Source organism: Netta rufina (assembly GCF_964035555.1).
Source record: "Netta rufina genome assembly, chromosome: 5".
Classification (NCBI taxonomy): Eukaryota; Metazoa; Chordata; class Aves; order Anseriformes; family Anatidae; genus Netta; species Netta rufina.
In genome coordinates, this window is record NC_140128.1 from 3,749,011 (window position 1) to 3,764,389 (window position 15,379).

Here is a 15,379-nt window from a genome sequence, read left to right on the forward strand (position 1 = left end):
ATCCTCATTCCTGCACCTGATCGGGTTGTCTTCCTCACCTTCTGTGTATTACCACTACTAGACTGCCACACGGTTTTAAGGAAAAAGTCACTTCCTTTCAATCAGTTATTTCCACGGTTGGAGTACCGAGAGAAGATGTAAATATCCCGAACATTCACACGTTTTCTGGCCTAGCACCGTAGGTAACCAACTACCACAACTTAGGCCTCAATCAAGCGAACAAATGCTGCACGAGCGAACAAGCTGCTTAGGAGATTCCTGAGCTTTTCCAGGCAACAAACTTCAAACAATACGCCCAGATAACTTCTGGCAGCGCTTCGTCTGGTGACTGACACTGAGAGTCTTGTTTGAGATAAGCCCATTAAAGCCCTGTAACCAGATTACGTGGGAACTCCAGCCAGCGATGGCCGCAGCTACGCCACAGGTGAGGTGGTGCTGCACGAGCTGATGGCAGCAGAGAGCTGAGCTCGCAATTTTGTTTGAATCCAGGGAGATTGGGAGAGAGGGAGAGCACTGCCACCTGCATTGCACCTCGTGCCCTGCACATGGCAGGATAGGGCAAACGTATGAGTGAAGAAACAAAAGCAAAACAACATTGACAGGAGGATCAGGTCCTCGAATCTCCCTGAGGTCGCATTTAGGGATTTCCCTGCGTGTTCCTCTCCTGCAGAAGCCTTGAGAAGACGTGCAGGGGAATACACTCTATTCATTAATAAGCTTGAAGCAGATTTCCATGGCAGCACCCAGTGGTCCCGCTTGTTTAACTTGCTGAAAAAGTTTACCATGTTTACAATGTGGCTTAGCGGATAGGAGTAGGCTGCTTAGCATCAACCACCTCAAAGCCATTTTGCTTTACAAATGAGGAAATGCAAGGGTGGGGTGCTCTCCACCTCTTCTATGAATTACAGAGAGTTACATATTAGAATGCCTATCTGTGTAACAGTTATTTTAGGATCAATTTATTATGAGTGAACAGTCAAAACATGAGAAAGATGAGACAATAAGCACATGCGCACCTCGCAGATTTTATCTCAGATGTGCATGCTGTAATTTGTCTGAACTCACCCTAGTGCCACACGTTTAGTGACTTAACTCCAGAGACCTTTTCACATTTAAGGCTGTAAAACATAAGATCTTTGCTACAGGCTGTAACTTCTTACATTTGACTTGAAAAACATAATTCGTCTCCCAAATGCACTTTCACCAGAACTTCTATTTTGAATTTTTTAGGCGTTGTTCATAAGTAGCCTTTCATCAACCAATAACTTTATATAAAGGTGGGAAGGAGGAGCCACTCTCTCTCAAACTCAGAATTACAGAACCTAATCCAAATTATGTAAATAAATAAAAAAGAAACTTTGCATTGCTCTGCAAATGGCACTTGTGTTTCTTCTAGTTCCTTCTAATAGCTTTGCTGCAGCAAAGACAACTCTAACTTGTTTAATTACTGTTTCTCAGCAGACGTTTTCAGATTGATGGCACGGCCTGAAAGCACAAAGGAATTGTTGAGTTGCCCCCTGACTACATACTTTAAATCAAAAATATATTATTTTAAATCATCTATCATTTTACCATCTACCGTGATTTAAGTAGACTTTCAAGCTTGAAGGAAAGTCATAAATATATGCACATCTACCTCCTAAGCTCCATCACCCTCTTCTTCCCCCCACCCTCCAAAAAACCCCACAGGTTTTAGAGGAGTCAGAAAGAGGCCATATGCTTACCCCCGATAACGGTTAGATCATCTTTAATTCTAGCACCTGAAGTTATACAAGGGTTTGCTTAATAATCAAGTTTCAAAGAACTGCTGGACACATTCAGTAAGGTGACAACTGTGCAATACCACTCAGTATTTCAATATCAGGGAACATACTCTTGAATTGTTTAAACACAATCCACAGAACTCAAAATTAAACAACCATCCACAGTTTAACTAAACAATCAGTTAAAAGTCTTACAGTTTAATAATTCACATAATGGTCAGTCTTTAGTAAGGGATACTGCAATTGATTAAAACACAACACTAGATTTTACTCTACGGGTGTGTTGGGCAGGCACGTAATTGGCCGTTCTTGGGTATAACCAGAGGAGTAAGGAGAAGTTTACCACAGTTTGGCAAATCCCACATTTTGTCAGTTAAAAGTGAACTGTGAGAATTAAATACTCATCTTTACATATACACAAGTTATGCTGTGAAAGCATATTTGCTTACAAACATATAAAAATACTTGTTAACTAGTTTGATAAGAAAATAATGTATAAAAGTATATAGCAAAAACATTTAATCATCTCTGACAATGGAAAGATCAAATTCATTTTTATATCACATGAAACAAAAACAGCTACAATTTTAGTTTTCCTTAATCCCTTACCCAGAAATACAAAGGAAGACACTTTTTATTTTTTGTTTCCAAACAATGATGTGAAATTTCATATTAAGCTGAAATGCCTCAATCCAGAATGAGCTCAGGTATTTGGCCATAATCTAATAGTAGTAGTAATCATCCCCTAGCTGTTCTGGATTCATAAAATAAATACAGTAGACTGTTTTGGCCACTGAAATAAAACTGCAGCATAAACAAGAGATGAAAATTTTTGCTGACAATGAAATTCAGTGTAGGTTTCTTAAGGCTAGCTGAATACTCAAGTATAATTTAGCTGAGGGCAAAAAAGCCAATCCACCCCTTTTTTTTTTAAAGGTATTCTCTATGCTTCAATATAGGTCTTTGTAATAGCTAATGAAACGTCAGAAGTAAAAATAAATTAATTCACAAGAGACAACTTATGCATGACTTCAACACCTTGTCCTACACGGTTTTGTTTCATCTCCTTTGCGAATAAAACTCCACAAGGTGCAAGCTCTTAAGAGAGAAGAGGGAACTGTGGTATTAAAGAAGCAGCCTTAGTGTTTTGCTTTGAAGTCTGCCCCAAGATGACTGAGTCTTCTTCAAGAACTATTCTGCCAGCTTCTTGGACTAAGGCTATTCTGGTGACCACTTTTAGGACATGCACATATAAGGCTAGACCAATACCAGAAGTGATGTAAAATGATGGAAAGAAAAAAAAATAATAATCTGGCAGTTGATAGCTTGGTTCTTGGGATTCTCAGAAAATAACACAATGGCAGCCTTTCTTGTCTTTCTCTTTCCGTGTTGGCTCTGGTGAAGGAGGGCACTCTTGTTCTTGAAATTTCCTGGAAACAGATATTTCAAGTTAAATTCATAGACTCATTTTCACTAAAATAAATACTGTATTTGAGTTTACTGTTTTTACACGTTTATAGAGGACGGACTTACTTTTGATGCTCAAACTTCTTATAAAATGAGTGATGGTATTTTGATTTCACCTTTATTTATTTATTTATTTAAGAAACCCCTCTTTTTACAAGGGGCCAATATTCAAATTTATTTTTTTATCTGTTTGGCCTACTGCGTAATCAATAAAATCTGACATAGTAAGGTGAAGAAGTTCCGTTTCGAATCCATGTACCATTCATGTGAGCCTTTTTGCCAACACACAGGAAAATTTTAGAACAGAGCATTGGTTGAAGTTGACTGATAACAGCAGGCAGGATTTTTTCAGTGATCTCCCACTGCATTTCAATATATTTGCTGGAGCTATCCATTAATACAGGAGCATCAACTATTTGGATTTCAGTTACCATACCTTATAACTCTGACAAGTTCATGAAAAGCTTGGTCTACATTCAATCGGATTTTTGCTGAGGCTTCCATGTACGTTACTTTAAGTTGTCGCGCTAGCTGCTGGCCTTCCTCCTGTGTCACCTGTAAGGGAAATCAATCATTAAGCTACATGTCGTGCAGGCACATTTGTATCAGAAGACACTGCCAACACCATTAACCTAGGGATCTGCTCCCCTCCAACAATAATGCTTATTTGACCCTAAACTGTTTTTTTCTGCACTGTCTACGTGATACAACTGGAAAACAAACCCACGTGCTACAACAGTGCTACAACACACAAATTGGTTGGTTGTTAGGCATGGGGATTTCCTCCGCTGCAGCTGCCTGCCATTCACCTCATTTCTGCAATAACAAGACCAGAGTTTTCCTCCTAAGCAGACAGCAGTTCCTCAAAGCAAGTGCCTGAGTCACAATCTGATGGATTACTAAGAGCACTCTGAATTCTGCTGCTAAATTCACTCTCTTCCTCGCCCAGCTAAAGCTAGAGAGAATAAAGATTACTTCTTTTAAAACAAGAAGTGATGTTTAGCTTCTGAATCTTTATTAAAATCACAAGAAATACATGTATGACATAGCGAAATGTTAAGACAGACAATTTTCAATGTAGCCTAAGTCGCCAGAGATGTGGAAAAAAACACTGTGAAGCCTCCCCACTTAAATGAGACACTGCCTTACCCCCTGTCTCCTTGGGGCAAATGATAAAAACGGTGATTAAGAGAAAATAATGAGCACCATAAAGAGCTGGAATAAAACTTAAATCGATGAAGCAGCAGGCAGGAAGCTTCCAATACAGGAAGGAGGAATAAGCTGGTCACAGGGCAAAACCAAAGGAGTTGGCTACATGTTTTTGGATGAGCCGAAAGCAGGGAGGTCAGATGACAGAAGGCCACCTTAAGCAGTGCAAAACATGAAAAAGACTTCAACAGGAAGCTTACCCCCAGCACAGGGAGGAAAGGGCAGCTCTGAGTGATAAAAGGAAGTACAAACAGATCTTGCCAAGACAGCGGCTAGTGGCAGAAATGTCAAAGATTACACTGCTTTCACAGAAAAATGTTAAACCAGCACGTACGGGACTGATAGCACGAGAACAAAAAAACCTAAGGGTTTATTTTTAGTTTGTTTTTGAAAAGGCAGTCAGATGCACACGGAGATTAAGAAACTACACAGACATGGAAATAGAAAAACATCACTGCAAGCACTCAGCGCACTGCAAGATGTAGAAGTTTTAAGCTGAAGTTTTACTTTTTAACTTACAAAATACTTTCCTACAGCTACACACACGGTCTGAGAGCCATCCTGCACAGCATCTCCACACACTTGGCTCCTCTGTCACCAGCAGCCCCACTTGTACTGCATTTATTCACTTGCTGCTGAACTGAGAGCTGCTCCCACTACACCCCCTGCAAGGAGCCCCCGCAGCACCTTTACAGCTGGGGTAACTCAGGATGCAGCCGCTGATCTCAAACACACTTACGTTTTTTTCAGTGTTATCACCATCTGCTGAAGCCTAAAAAAAAAAAAGAAGCACTACACAACCAAGATAACTTACTGGAGCTGCGTTTTTAATAGCTGGGCACAAAGTGAGAATGACTGGGATCCTTCATTTCTCCATTACTGTCTGAAAACTGAATGATAGTCAAGTTTTCTGCTCTGGTAGCTACCATCACCCCACTTCCATCTTCCCTCCCCAGCCCCAAATGTTGAAGTGTCCTTGTTCCAAAGCTTACGAAGGCTGCATTTAAGAAACGTCCACAGATGGCAGGTTAGTGCCACGGCACAATCCCACAGAGTTTGTATGAGGGCTTTCTGAACCTTTTACGCCTCTCTGCCTCGTTCACCAGACAAAAATAAGCTAAACTATCAATAATATTGGTAGCAGTTGCAAAACCAGCCCCCTTTATTTTCCTTCACCCCTGCATAGCTACTGCAGCCCCAGAAAGCGAGAGATTAAAGTCTAATAAAAATAAGTAGCTGGGAAAGCCAGCATAACAGCGAGGATAAACTCTATGCAGCCTTTACAGGTACCTGATCATTATTTTCTTCATGATTGCATCTAAAGCATGTTAGAGATACAGCTACATTTGTTTTGTAGGGAGCTACCTGTAATAAAGTTAAGCTACACTTCCACAATATTCTGCATTAAAAGAAAAAACAAACAAAAAAAAAAACAGATATAACCTTAGAGCCCTTACTGCTTTTGCCAGATTATCTGTAATAATCTCAATTGCTTAATTCCAAAATAATCCATCATTTTGTCTCATTTTACCAGTATTTCCTGAAGTAGCTTGCGGTCAACGCCAGCGACCGCAAAGTCAGTTTAAAAACAACAACAACAAAAAGCAACAAAACCCCCTTGGTTTTGGACACACTACGGAAGCATTTGCAGTGCTCAAGCAGTAAATTCGAAGCCACAGCAGAGCAGTTCCGTTTTCAAAGCTGAGGGGACTGTCGGAAGGACAAACAGAAATACTAGGAAACAAAAACACAAATTTACATCATGACGTGCTCCCCAAGCATGTAGGACAACCCCGTGTGTCATGACAAGTCTCAGTAAGGATGATAGGAAAGCTTATTAAGAATAAAATTATAAAAATTACAGCAAAATAAAAGTAACACATTTCTTCTTCAAAGAACACTTATTTTGATGGAGCCGCAGAGTTTCTGATGAACTGTACGTGTTGGTTCTGCTTTGAAAAATCTTAGTTTTGGTAAAATGAGGGGTGGCTATGAATGGGCATCACTCGCAATGCTCATCCCTTGTTTTAGAGCACGTTACCATTTGTTTTCATATGTTGTTCTTTCACACTGTTCAGTATTTGGTAAAAGTGTCTCAAATTAAACACTGTTTACAATGGATGTAAGTGAGCAAGTCAAGCATGGAAAAACTTATTCCCCAGCTCCCTAAGTAACAGGCTCCCTTCTGAAGAAGTTTCCATTTGAGTATCTGCAGAAGAATCCTGCGAACACCTCAGACTGCCTTCCTTCTTCACTCTTTTATCTGAGCAGTGGCAGAAATACATTCATTTCCGAACTTTCTATACTCTCCTGCACCTAGAGAAATGCTACAGCGCTCTGCTGCTTCATAGATTCATTTTCAGTTAAACTTTGCGTGCATATTTTGCCTCTACACTTACACAGAGGGAGAGCGCTGGCAGAGCCCCATCATTCCTGAAGGGCAGCTTTGTCACCTATCGGTGCTGCCACCTCTGGCTGATAGCAGGCAGCATATGCCTGGGCTGCTATCCATGCACAATTTTGCCCAAATTCTGATTTCAACTGCCTAGGCATAAAGAGAAGCCCCGAGGAGCTCACCTCTCCTTAAAAACCTTGCTTTGAAGGTATCTAGCAACGCAGATGGTCTCAGCACTAGGTCACTGCATTCGTTCAGTAGTAAAGCAAAAGGAAAAGCTATCGTTTAATGAAATTCAAGCCCTTTCCTGTTGCAACTTGGATTTTCCTTGAACGCCTGCCATCTGGGGAATGATCTGACTTGATCCAACTTAAGCCAGCGGTTACCTGCAAAATATCATACCTATCGTGCACTGACAAGCCTGCTCCCCTGCTAGTAGGGGTTGTTACTAAAATATCAGGTGCTCTGCGGAATTGCTTTAGTGTAGAAACATCCACAACTGTCCGAGTTGTACAGAATCAACCAATTTCAGAGAGAGACTGCTCTTCATCAGCCTAATGCATTCAGGACTTTGCCTCCCATGCTACACGGGAGACAATTACACGAAGTCTGCTTAGTTCCATTTATCTTTTATCGATTTATCTTCTCCATTTATCTTTATCAATTATTACCATAGTGAATTGCTATTTCAAACTTCCATTTCCTCTCTTTTCTTGCAAAACCACACAAGTCGACCTGTAGGTATTACAACCACCGCTACTTCAGGCTGCATTTCGGTACGCCACTGCCATTTCACGAAGGTCATACTACAGGCTGGGCACTTCTGCAGTGCCAGGCAGCTCCCGTAATTTCTGGGCAACATCTGCCATTGCACCAGGACTACCAGTTACACGTTATTTACTTACAGATTTATGCTATCATGACAGCACTCTACACTGTGCTCAACTACAAATTGCAGTTACCTGCATAAAGGTGTGGTTGGACCCTTGAGACCCCCAAACCACTTCCATATGTTTAACTCTTTCAGGATCCAGGAAGATCTGTGTTAATTCTATTCGACTGCTGATCAAAACACACGCTAAATGCCTTTAACTTAGTTTCACGTTCTCAAAGTGTGTGTTTGCTATTAGTTCACTGGTTTGCCTCCTGTCTTTAGGAGGATGTATAATACAAGCAGTTGTGTTCTAAAACCTTATATCCAGCCTCCTGAATTTCCGAAAAGTGCTCAATTCTGAAGCTGAAAAACAAACCTTTCGAATTGCACGAGTTTAAAAGAGCAGGATGACATTTCGCAGGACTGCCTCATGACAAAGGGGGCTGGCTGACGCGATGGGAGAGAAGCCTGACACAACAGCAGAACACAAAGCACAGAGGAGCAGCACTGCGTGTCTGCCCACAGGTCCCAGCCCCGAGACACCCCGCTAGCACAGGGCTCTGGGCCAGGTGAGGCAGAGCTCTGCCTTCCTCCCCGGAGCTCCCTTGCAGCCAGGGAGGGCCCAACCCTGCCTGAAGCTTCCCATACTTGGGAAGACAGCGGCAGGACTCGTCTGCAGCCAGGTCAGCCAGCCCTGCATGGATGCCTGCAGCGCGAGCTCTGGCTGCTGGCTGAGCATCCAGCCGATAACATCTCACTGCTGGCTGCTGCCAAAAGGCGAGGTCTCGCTGTCTTGCCCCCACCCCGGCTCCTCCCTGCTCTGCTCAGGGCCGTGGTCCCACCCCTAACCATGCTTCGAGGTCTGGCGCTCACTCTGCCTCTCCAGGAGCGGATTTAACTCGCACATGGAGCTGAGCCACTCCAGCCCGCCTGTTTTTCTCCCCGTCTTGAGAGATGATTCAGCTCACCGAGTGCTTCAGATGAGTGCTAGAGCCAGCAGGGGGAAGAGTGCAAACGTGAAGTCAAGAGGGGCGGGAGGCCTCTCCCTCCTGGGGAGCTCTTGTGTCAGCTCAGCATCCCAAAGCCATTCCTTTAGACTGACTTAAGAGCCACTGAGCCCCCTCCATGTGATGGGGAAGGGGCAGGGAAGAGTTAAAAACACCTGCTTCAGCAAACCTAGAACTTAACTTCTGCAAACCTCCAGCTGAACCAAGGCTGTTTGAGCCCTGCCCTAGTGTGGAAGTGACAAACCCACCAATTAGCACAAATTATGCACGTGGCAGCACCAGAAGTTATGCTTGCCAGTAAAAGTAATCAATTAAACAAGCCAAAACAACAACAAAAAGCTTCTGGGGACACGTGCTTTTATTTGCGTTCAGATGTTAAGCAACTTTGCTTAGTTTTGGAAGCAGCTGCTTTAAGCTTACACTTTTATCAGCCTATCACGATCTGAAAAAGAAACTAGGAACTGAGTATGGAGGGACTAGCAGGAGAAAAACGAAGGGCACCTCTTCTCTGAGCAGGGAAACAGGTAAGTTACAGCCTGCGTAATAACATTAGGAGGGTGAAGGAGACAGAACAAGGACCCCAAGTATTTCTAGGAATAGATCTGTAGGATTACCATTTACATCTGTAGGAATCCTCTGAGAATTGGGTTTGACAGAGATGTTATTTCCCTCTCAAAGCATTCAGATGTTTGTCCTTCAGCTGCTAGAAGTCCGCAGAACAGCTTGGTTTTACCTCCATGGTTTTCAGGGCGACGTGTGCATTAAAGTACATCACGTTCCCGGACCTGCGAGGTTAAACCTGGGAATTTTGACGGGGGTATGATGTGCGAACACATCTCACTTTTGTCTCGGGGACAGGCCAGATAGCTCTGTGCACGTGGGAACACATCAAGTAACTTCTGATGAGCCCCTGAGGGACTTCTGCGAACAGCTCTCTTAGAGCAGAATATCCCAGGTTGGAAGGGACCCGCAAGGCTCATCAACTTCCGAGACCGTATCTTTCAGCACAGGTTTTAGTTTTGTAATGACCTTCCTGCTCATGTTCTGGGTAAAGAGGATGCAACAGTCAAGGGAGCACATTTGACAGCAACTATTTTGTACTAAAATGTTTTTTGTACTAGATTTTTTTTTCATGTTCCAACCACTGGTTCTTGACATATGACAAGATTTTGTTTAGCCAAGAGCAGTATTTATGTAAGCAACTGTGGACAGATACTAAGTCAGGTAAATAAATCTGAGAATATCTTATCATATAAGGATGACTTCTCTTTGTTAATCTCAAAATAATTACAGCACTTCTGGTAGCATTTGGTTTACTTTCAGGCTACTTTCGTGTTTGCCAGTAAAACTTTAAAAGTCATCTCACTATCTCACGAAAATCACTAGAATTATGAAGGATGTTGAAGAACACCACAAATTTGACACCTGCTTCTCTCCTGCTGGTGTAGTACCACTATTCCCATTCTAGTTTGAACCACCAATTTGATTAATGAAAATCAATACAGTAAACATGGAAAACACATACAGGCTCCTTCTTTAAATCATTCTAAAATATTTCAAGCCATCTTCCAACTAGGGGTGAGCATAAAATCTACTGCTTCCAAAATTTTAGCGTTAAGGTACATGAACAAAGAAGACACTGCGTTGCTGTAGTTCCAGCTTCTAAAGCTGTTAAGATAGCTGTGCAGAAGGTAAGTGGTTAAATGGAAAAAGACAAATGGCTACTCATTCATACATAACAGCAGCGAGCAGTAAAAGCAAGGAATTGTCAGGATCATCAGAGCTAGTGCTGGAATGCACTCTGCTTGGCACAGCGCGCCACAGTGAGTAACAGAAAGGAAAAATTACACATTCGTGCTTGAGTCATGACAGATAGCTCTCACCCTCGGTATGTGAATAGATTTGGTCTCAACATCACCCAAGTGAGTCAGAGTGAAGATCTGCTCCGTGTAGAATGCCATCATACTTCTGAGATTCTTCAAGCACAGCCCCCGAGCGTTGTTTTTTTTTGTGTGTGTGTGTTGCAATTAGCTAATACATGATTTTTTCATTTGTTTCTTGTTCCCCATATTTTTGGAAGGAAAACTGTGATGTTTCTATAAGAAAGCAAGCAGTAGCTAGCAATAAATTAGTTACCTGTCTTTGGTGGTCCAGATCTGCTTTATTACCAACTAGAATCATAGGAAACTCATCACGATCTTTCACTCTAAGAATTTGTCGCTGAAACTTATAGATTTCTTCAAAACTGTAAAAAGAAAAGCAGAGCATCAGTGTACTAATTCACAGATTCTCAGGTTCTGTAGAAGTTCAGGAACAATGAATCACCTATTTGGACTTGCCCTGCCATGCCACACAAGCACAGACAGCTGCAGGCACTCTATCAACGAGTTCACTGTCATAGCATGACTGATTAGAGAATCATTCAATACTCAAACTAAAGAAGTCCTGACCCAAGCTAGCACTGGACTGCACTCAGTTTGGACAGCAAGGTAAATAAAACCCTCGTTCTGTTTAATTCTAGAGGGACCAGGATGCCAATTAGTTGAGTAGAACCAAGCAACCACAGTCCACTTTATAAACATTGACTTTGGAGTTCAATTCTACCTAGAATATTGAAGCTACAGTCTGGAGACACTGGTGATCAATGTTTCAGCTAGCAACCTCCACAGCTACTTCTAGGAATTTTGGTGGAAGTGGGAAAATTGTGTCTTCGAGAAAAACAGCTGGGATAAACGAGCAGAAAGCTTTCCAGTTCCCAAGTTATATCAGGTAGCGATGCTGTTTAGGCATTAAGAAATATTTCAGCAGCGCTAGAGGGTGAGCAGGACAAAAATCCTCCCCAAAAGCAGTATATCAAAGAAGCTAATTCTGGCCTAGACAATGATTTTTGGAGAGAAAAAAATGCACTACTTTCAGTAAGCAGCGTTAAAGCTATGTCACTGCATGTGGAGCTCCAGCACAGATCCTGGTAGACAACTGCATTGCCTTTAGATCAGAGGCATCCCAATCACTATACTTAAGTCCGGACATAGAGCATGAAGTCATTTACACTCACATTTGTAAACTAAACTTTAACAGCAAGAGGATCATCAGTAAGAAAATTTCATCTAAAATTACACAGACATGATAATGCCGATACAGCTCATCCTTATGGAACAACCATCAGAAGAAATTTGAATTAGAAAGAAGGAATGCCAGGAGGCATACTTGGACCTCCATTTACATATGCATTTTTAATACTCTGCTCTGATGTCTGCAGCAACTGGAGGAGAAGAGTTGAAAGCCACCAACTTCTTCATCCAGACTTCTGGGTTCAGAATCCTTCCACCACACAAGACAGATACCCTTGGAAGACACACACTTCATGGACAGGCAAGGCAAGCCTTGAATTGTACGGATAACAGAACAGAACTGAAAACCCTGCTCATCAGCACTCTTAAGGATTTCAGAGGGGAAGTGATACGCAGGATTAACACGTCAACATCTGCTTAAGAAAAAATTAAGTTTTTCAGAAAAGCAAGAGTTCACGTGATGACTTTTAAAATGCACAGTCCTCTGTTACAAAAATATTTATGTTAACATAAGTGCTCCATGTGTCCTAAAAAGCATAGACACAGACCTCTAACAGAAGTGTAAAGTCTCTTTTGACAGTACATCAAGACAAAGTTGTACCTCTAGCAGCATTCTGAAGTGTAAGGTACAGATCCAATTGAACATGCATATGCTCCACAGAATATTTATTTTAATTCTCATTATAGACAGATATTGTAAGATCAGAAATGACAGATTGAATCTGTAAGGAAAAAGATATTGCAAAGATTTCTGTCCCCCCTCATTTTATTTCTCTTCTTTACAACCCAAAGCAAGTAGAAAGAGAGCTCCCTGACCTCTTCTTTATCTCTACAAACCTGGTAAGTTCAACAGGGGAAGACCATAGCCAAAATATTAAGGGACTTTCTGTACACACATGGCATTTTCCTGCTCTTACAATAATCAGGATATACCTCACTGAGTTGTCTGAGCTTCCAAAAATGCACGTTTCACCTGAACTCTGCCACAAATAAATGAGTTATGCAGGTTCCAAGCAATTCATGCGAAGAGGCAGAGCAAGACCTGCCTGCAGAAGAGTGAGAGAGACAGCCTGAACTGGGCACGTGTGCTCAGAAATCCACAGCCAGCCACAGGATGCTGACAAACACACAGCAAGTGGATAGCTTTTTTTTTTTTTTTATTATTATTATTATTAAAGAACCCATACATAATAGCGAGCAACCCTTTAAATCTGTCACCTACAGGAAACTAGGATTCGGGACTATAATGAAGTGCCTGAACAGATTTGGCTTTTTTTTGTTATTCTTGTTTTTGCTTTCAAGTCACCTACTGTAAGATGCAAATACTTTTGTTTATGTGATCTGTTTCAAACAGGTTTTTGTCAGTGCTGAAGACATATCACATTGCAGAATGTAAGTGAATGCATTCTGTTAGAGGTTATTTCAATAAAGGATGAGTAGCAATTTCAGATTAGTTACTACACAGATAGATTTTCTTACATCAGCTTTCTTACATCAGGCTTACCTTCCTCTGTCAGTGACTGAGAAAACAAGCAGAAAACCCTCCCCTGTCCTCATGTACTGTTCACGCATGGCTCCAAATTCTTCTTGTCCTGCTGTATCCAGAACTGAATATAAGCAAAATATTAGTTACTACAGTTCATGTTCTTTGAATACAGACTGAGAATAAAAATCCTTCCTAATAGGAGATTGTGAAAGTTGTGAAAGCCTATCCTATATATTGGTAGCTGAGCAGAAATCACTTTTTAAATATTCTATTAGATTTCTGCTAAGATTCCTAATGCATCCTTGGACTGATTGAACAATTCCAGATCTATGAAGCAAACTGCGAAACAGTCTGGCAAACTTTTGCGAGCTTGGGACCAGCTGATGAAGCTGTAAAACGTACAGAGAGGCTGCAGGGGAAGGGTGTTGGGAGTGGTGTTGTTTTGTCCTTAAAGAAATCATTGACTAGGGGGAACTGAAACTTTTATAGCAAAACAACCAAATTGGAGAGGCAGCACATGACAACCCATTGATGCAGGTTTCATTCCACCACATCACCCAGGTGACTGACTGGAGTTCTGTCAATTCTCCTAGCATTTATGGCTACTGAAACTTTGAGAATAATCCTTAAAAAATGTCCAATCTACTATAAAAGAGGCACTTACGCACATCAGTATCTCTAATTCTGGGTATCACATTAATAAAACAGAGATAGCTTTTATCAGCCACGACCTGGCATAAAACCACGTGCTGCACAGTTCAGCCACGTTACATTTACGCATACAGATGCGAACACGGGCACTGACAGCTGCAGCTGCTCCGCGTTTGGTTTTGTTTGGCTACTCACTGTCCAAGCGCGCAGCTCGTTCGTCTATCACACATTGTTTGGTGTAGGAGTCTTCGATCGTTGGGTCATAATCCGTAACAAAATAGGACTGCAGGAAAAAAAGAAAAAAAAAAGCACGTGTAAGACAAGCACCTCTGGGACACCCACCAAGTAAGACGCTCCATGGCTTAGTGAAGATGAGCAGGTTGATATCCACGTACAACGGGTTGTCACTTTACTCAAAGACAGCAGCATTTCTATCCCTCGCAGATGCTCGCAAGTCACAGAAATTACTAGCAGAGTTACTGAATTTACTGGATTCCTCCAGGATTTCTAGCTTCTAGTAATTGCTTGAGTTTCCCAGCAGGAATTACTAGAAGCTAAGAAGTTTCTAGTGGCTTTTTAGGCCTCCAGGAACTGCTAAGTCTCTCTGAACATCTGGCAGGGCGTAGATGTCTTCAGCAATTCTCATGCGTTTCCAGGATTTGCTTCCCTCCCCCCCTTGAGTAATTCCTAAGCAGCAGTAGGATTTTCCCAGCAATTCCTAGAATTCTGCAGCAGATTTATAATTATTTCTAGAAGGGCAAAATCATTCTCATCTTTTCTTTCCCCTATATCCAGGACTTAGTTTTATCCAGAAGCTTAAAACCTGGCTTTTTAATGAATGAACCTATTCATAAACTATGAATTGTCTCCATCTCAAGTCCTCTGTGATCTTTAACAAACTGTGAAAGAAGAAAAAAAATCATTTATGTGACCATACCAACGTGTAAATCAAGTTATTTACAAAATCTGACTTTAAAAGGAAGATCACAAGGAAAAGAAGTCCAATGTTTCATTAAGGAAACGGGAAAAAAGAAATGAAAAAGCTGTATTTTTAAATAAAAGGGAGAGTATGCAGTCAGCTTATTTCACTCTCCTGAATGGGTATTAGTAGGGCACCTGAAGCACCATGTTCATAGCCAACAAGTGCAATATTTGTCACCAGGAGAAGTCAGAAAATTGTCATCATCTCAGAGGGATTCTTCCTATTTTCCTTATTATCCCTGCAAGGTCCAAGAACAGCAGCAAGCTCTGCAATATCCAGAGCATTTCTGCACCCTCCCCTTCTCCCCAAATCCTCCAACTTTTTTTTTTTTTTTAAATGAAAACCACAAAGTGAGAGCATCGGACATGGTACACGTGCACGGAGCACTTTTCCTCCCTCAGAAGAGGGAGGGAATTGTCTCGACCCAGCATCGGCTGCATCTCAAACTCAGATTGAGCACAAGCCAGAGCTCCC

The 15,379-nt window shown here is 41.7% G+C and overlaps 1 protein-coding gene across 1 annotated transcript in view; it reads right to left on the reverse strand.

Moving 5' to 3' along the window:
- Positions 1–1,730: 1,730 nt before the first annotated feature.
- RRAS2 (RAS related 2) overlaps positions 1,731–15,379 on the reverse strand; it is a 33,244-nt gene continuing 19,595 nt past the window's right edge. The window contains exons 2-6 of the mRNA XM_084288429.1: positions 14,119–14,206; positions 13,291–13,393; positions 10,852–10,960; positions 3,667–3,785; positions 1,731–3,193 (exon numbers count right to left, since the gene is read on the reverse strand). Coding sequence (XP_084144555.1) covers positions 3,106–3,193; positions 3,667–3,785; positions 10,852–10,960; positions 13,291–13,393; positions 14,119–14,206 — 507 coding nt within the window. The 3' untranslated portion in view covers positions 1,731–3,105. The remainder of the gene's footprint in view (positions 3,194–3,666; positions 3,786–10,851; positions 10,961–13,290; positions 13,394–14,118; positions 14,207–15,379) is intronic.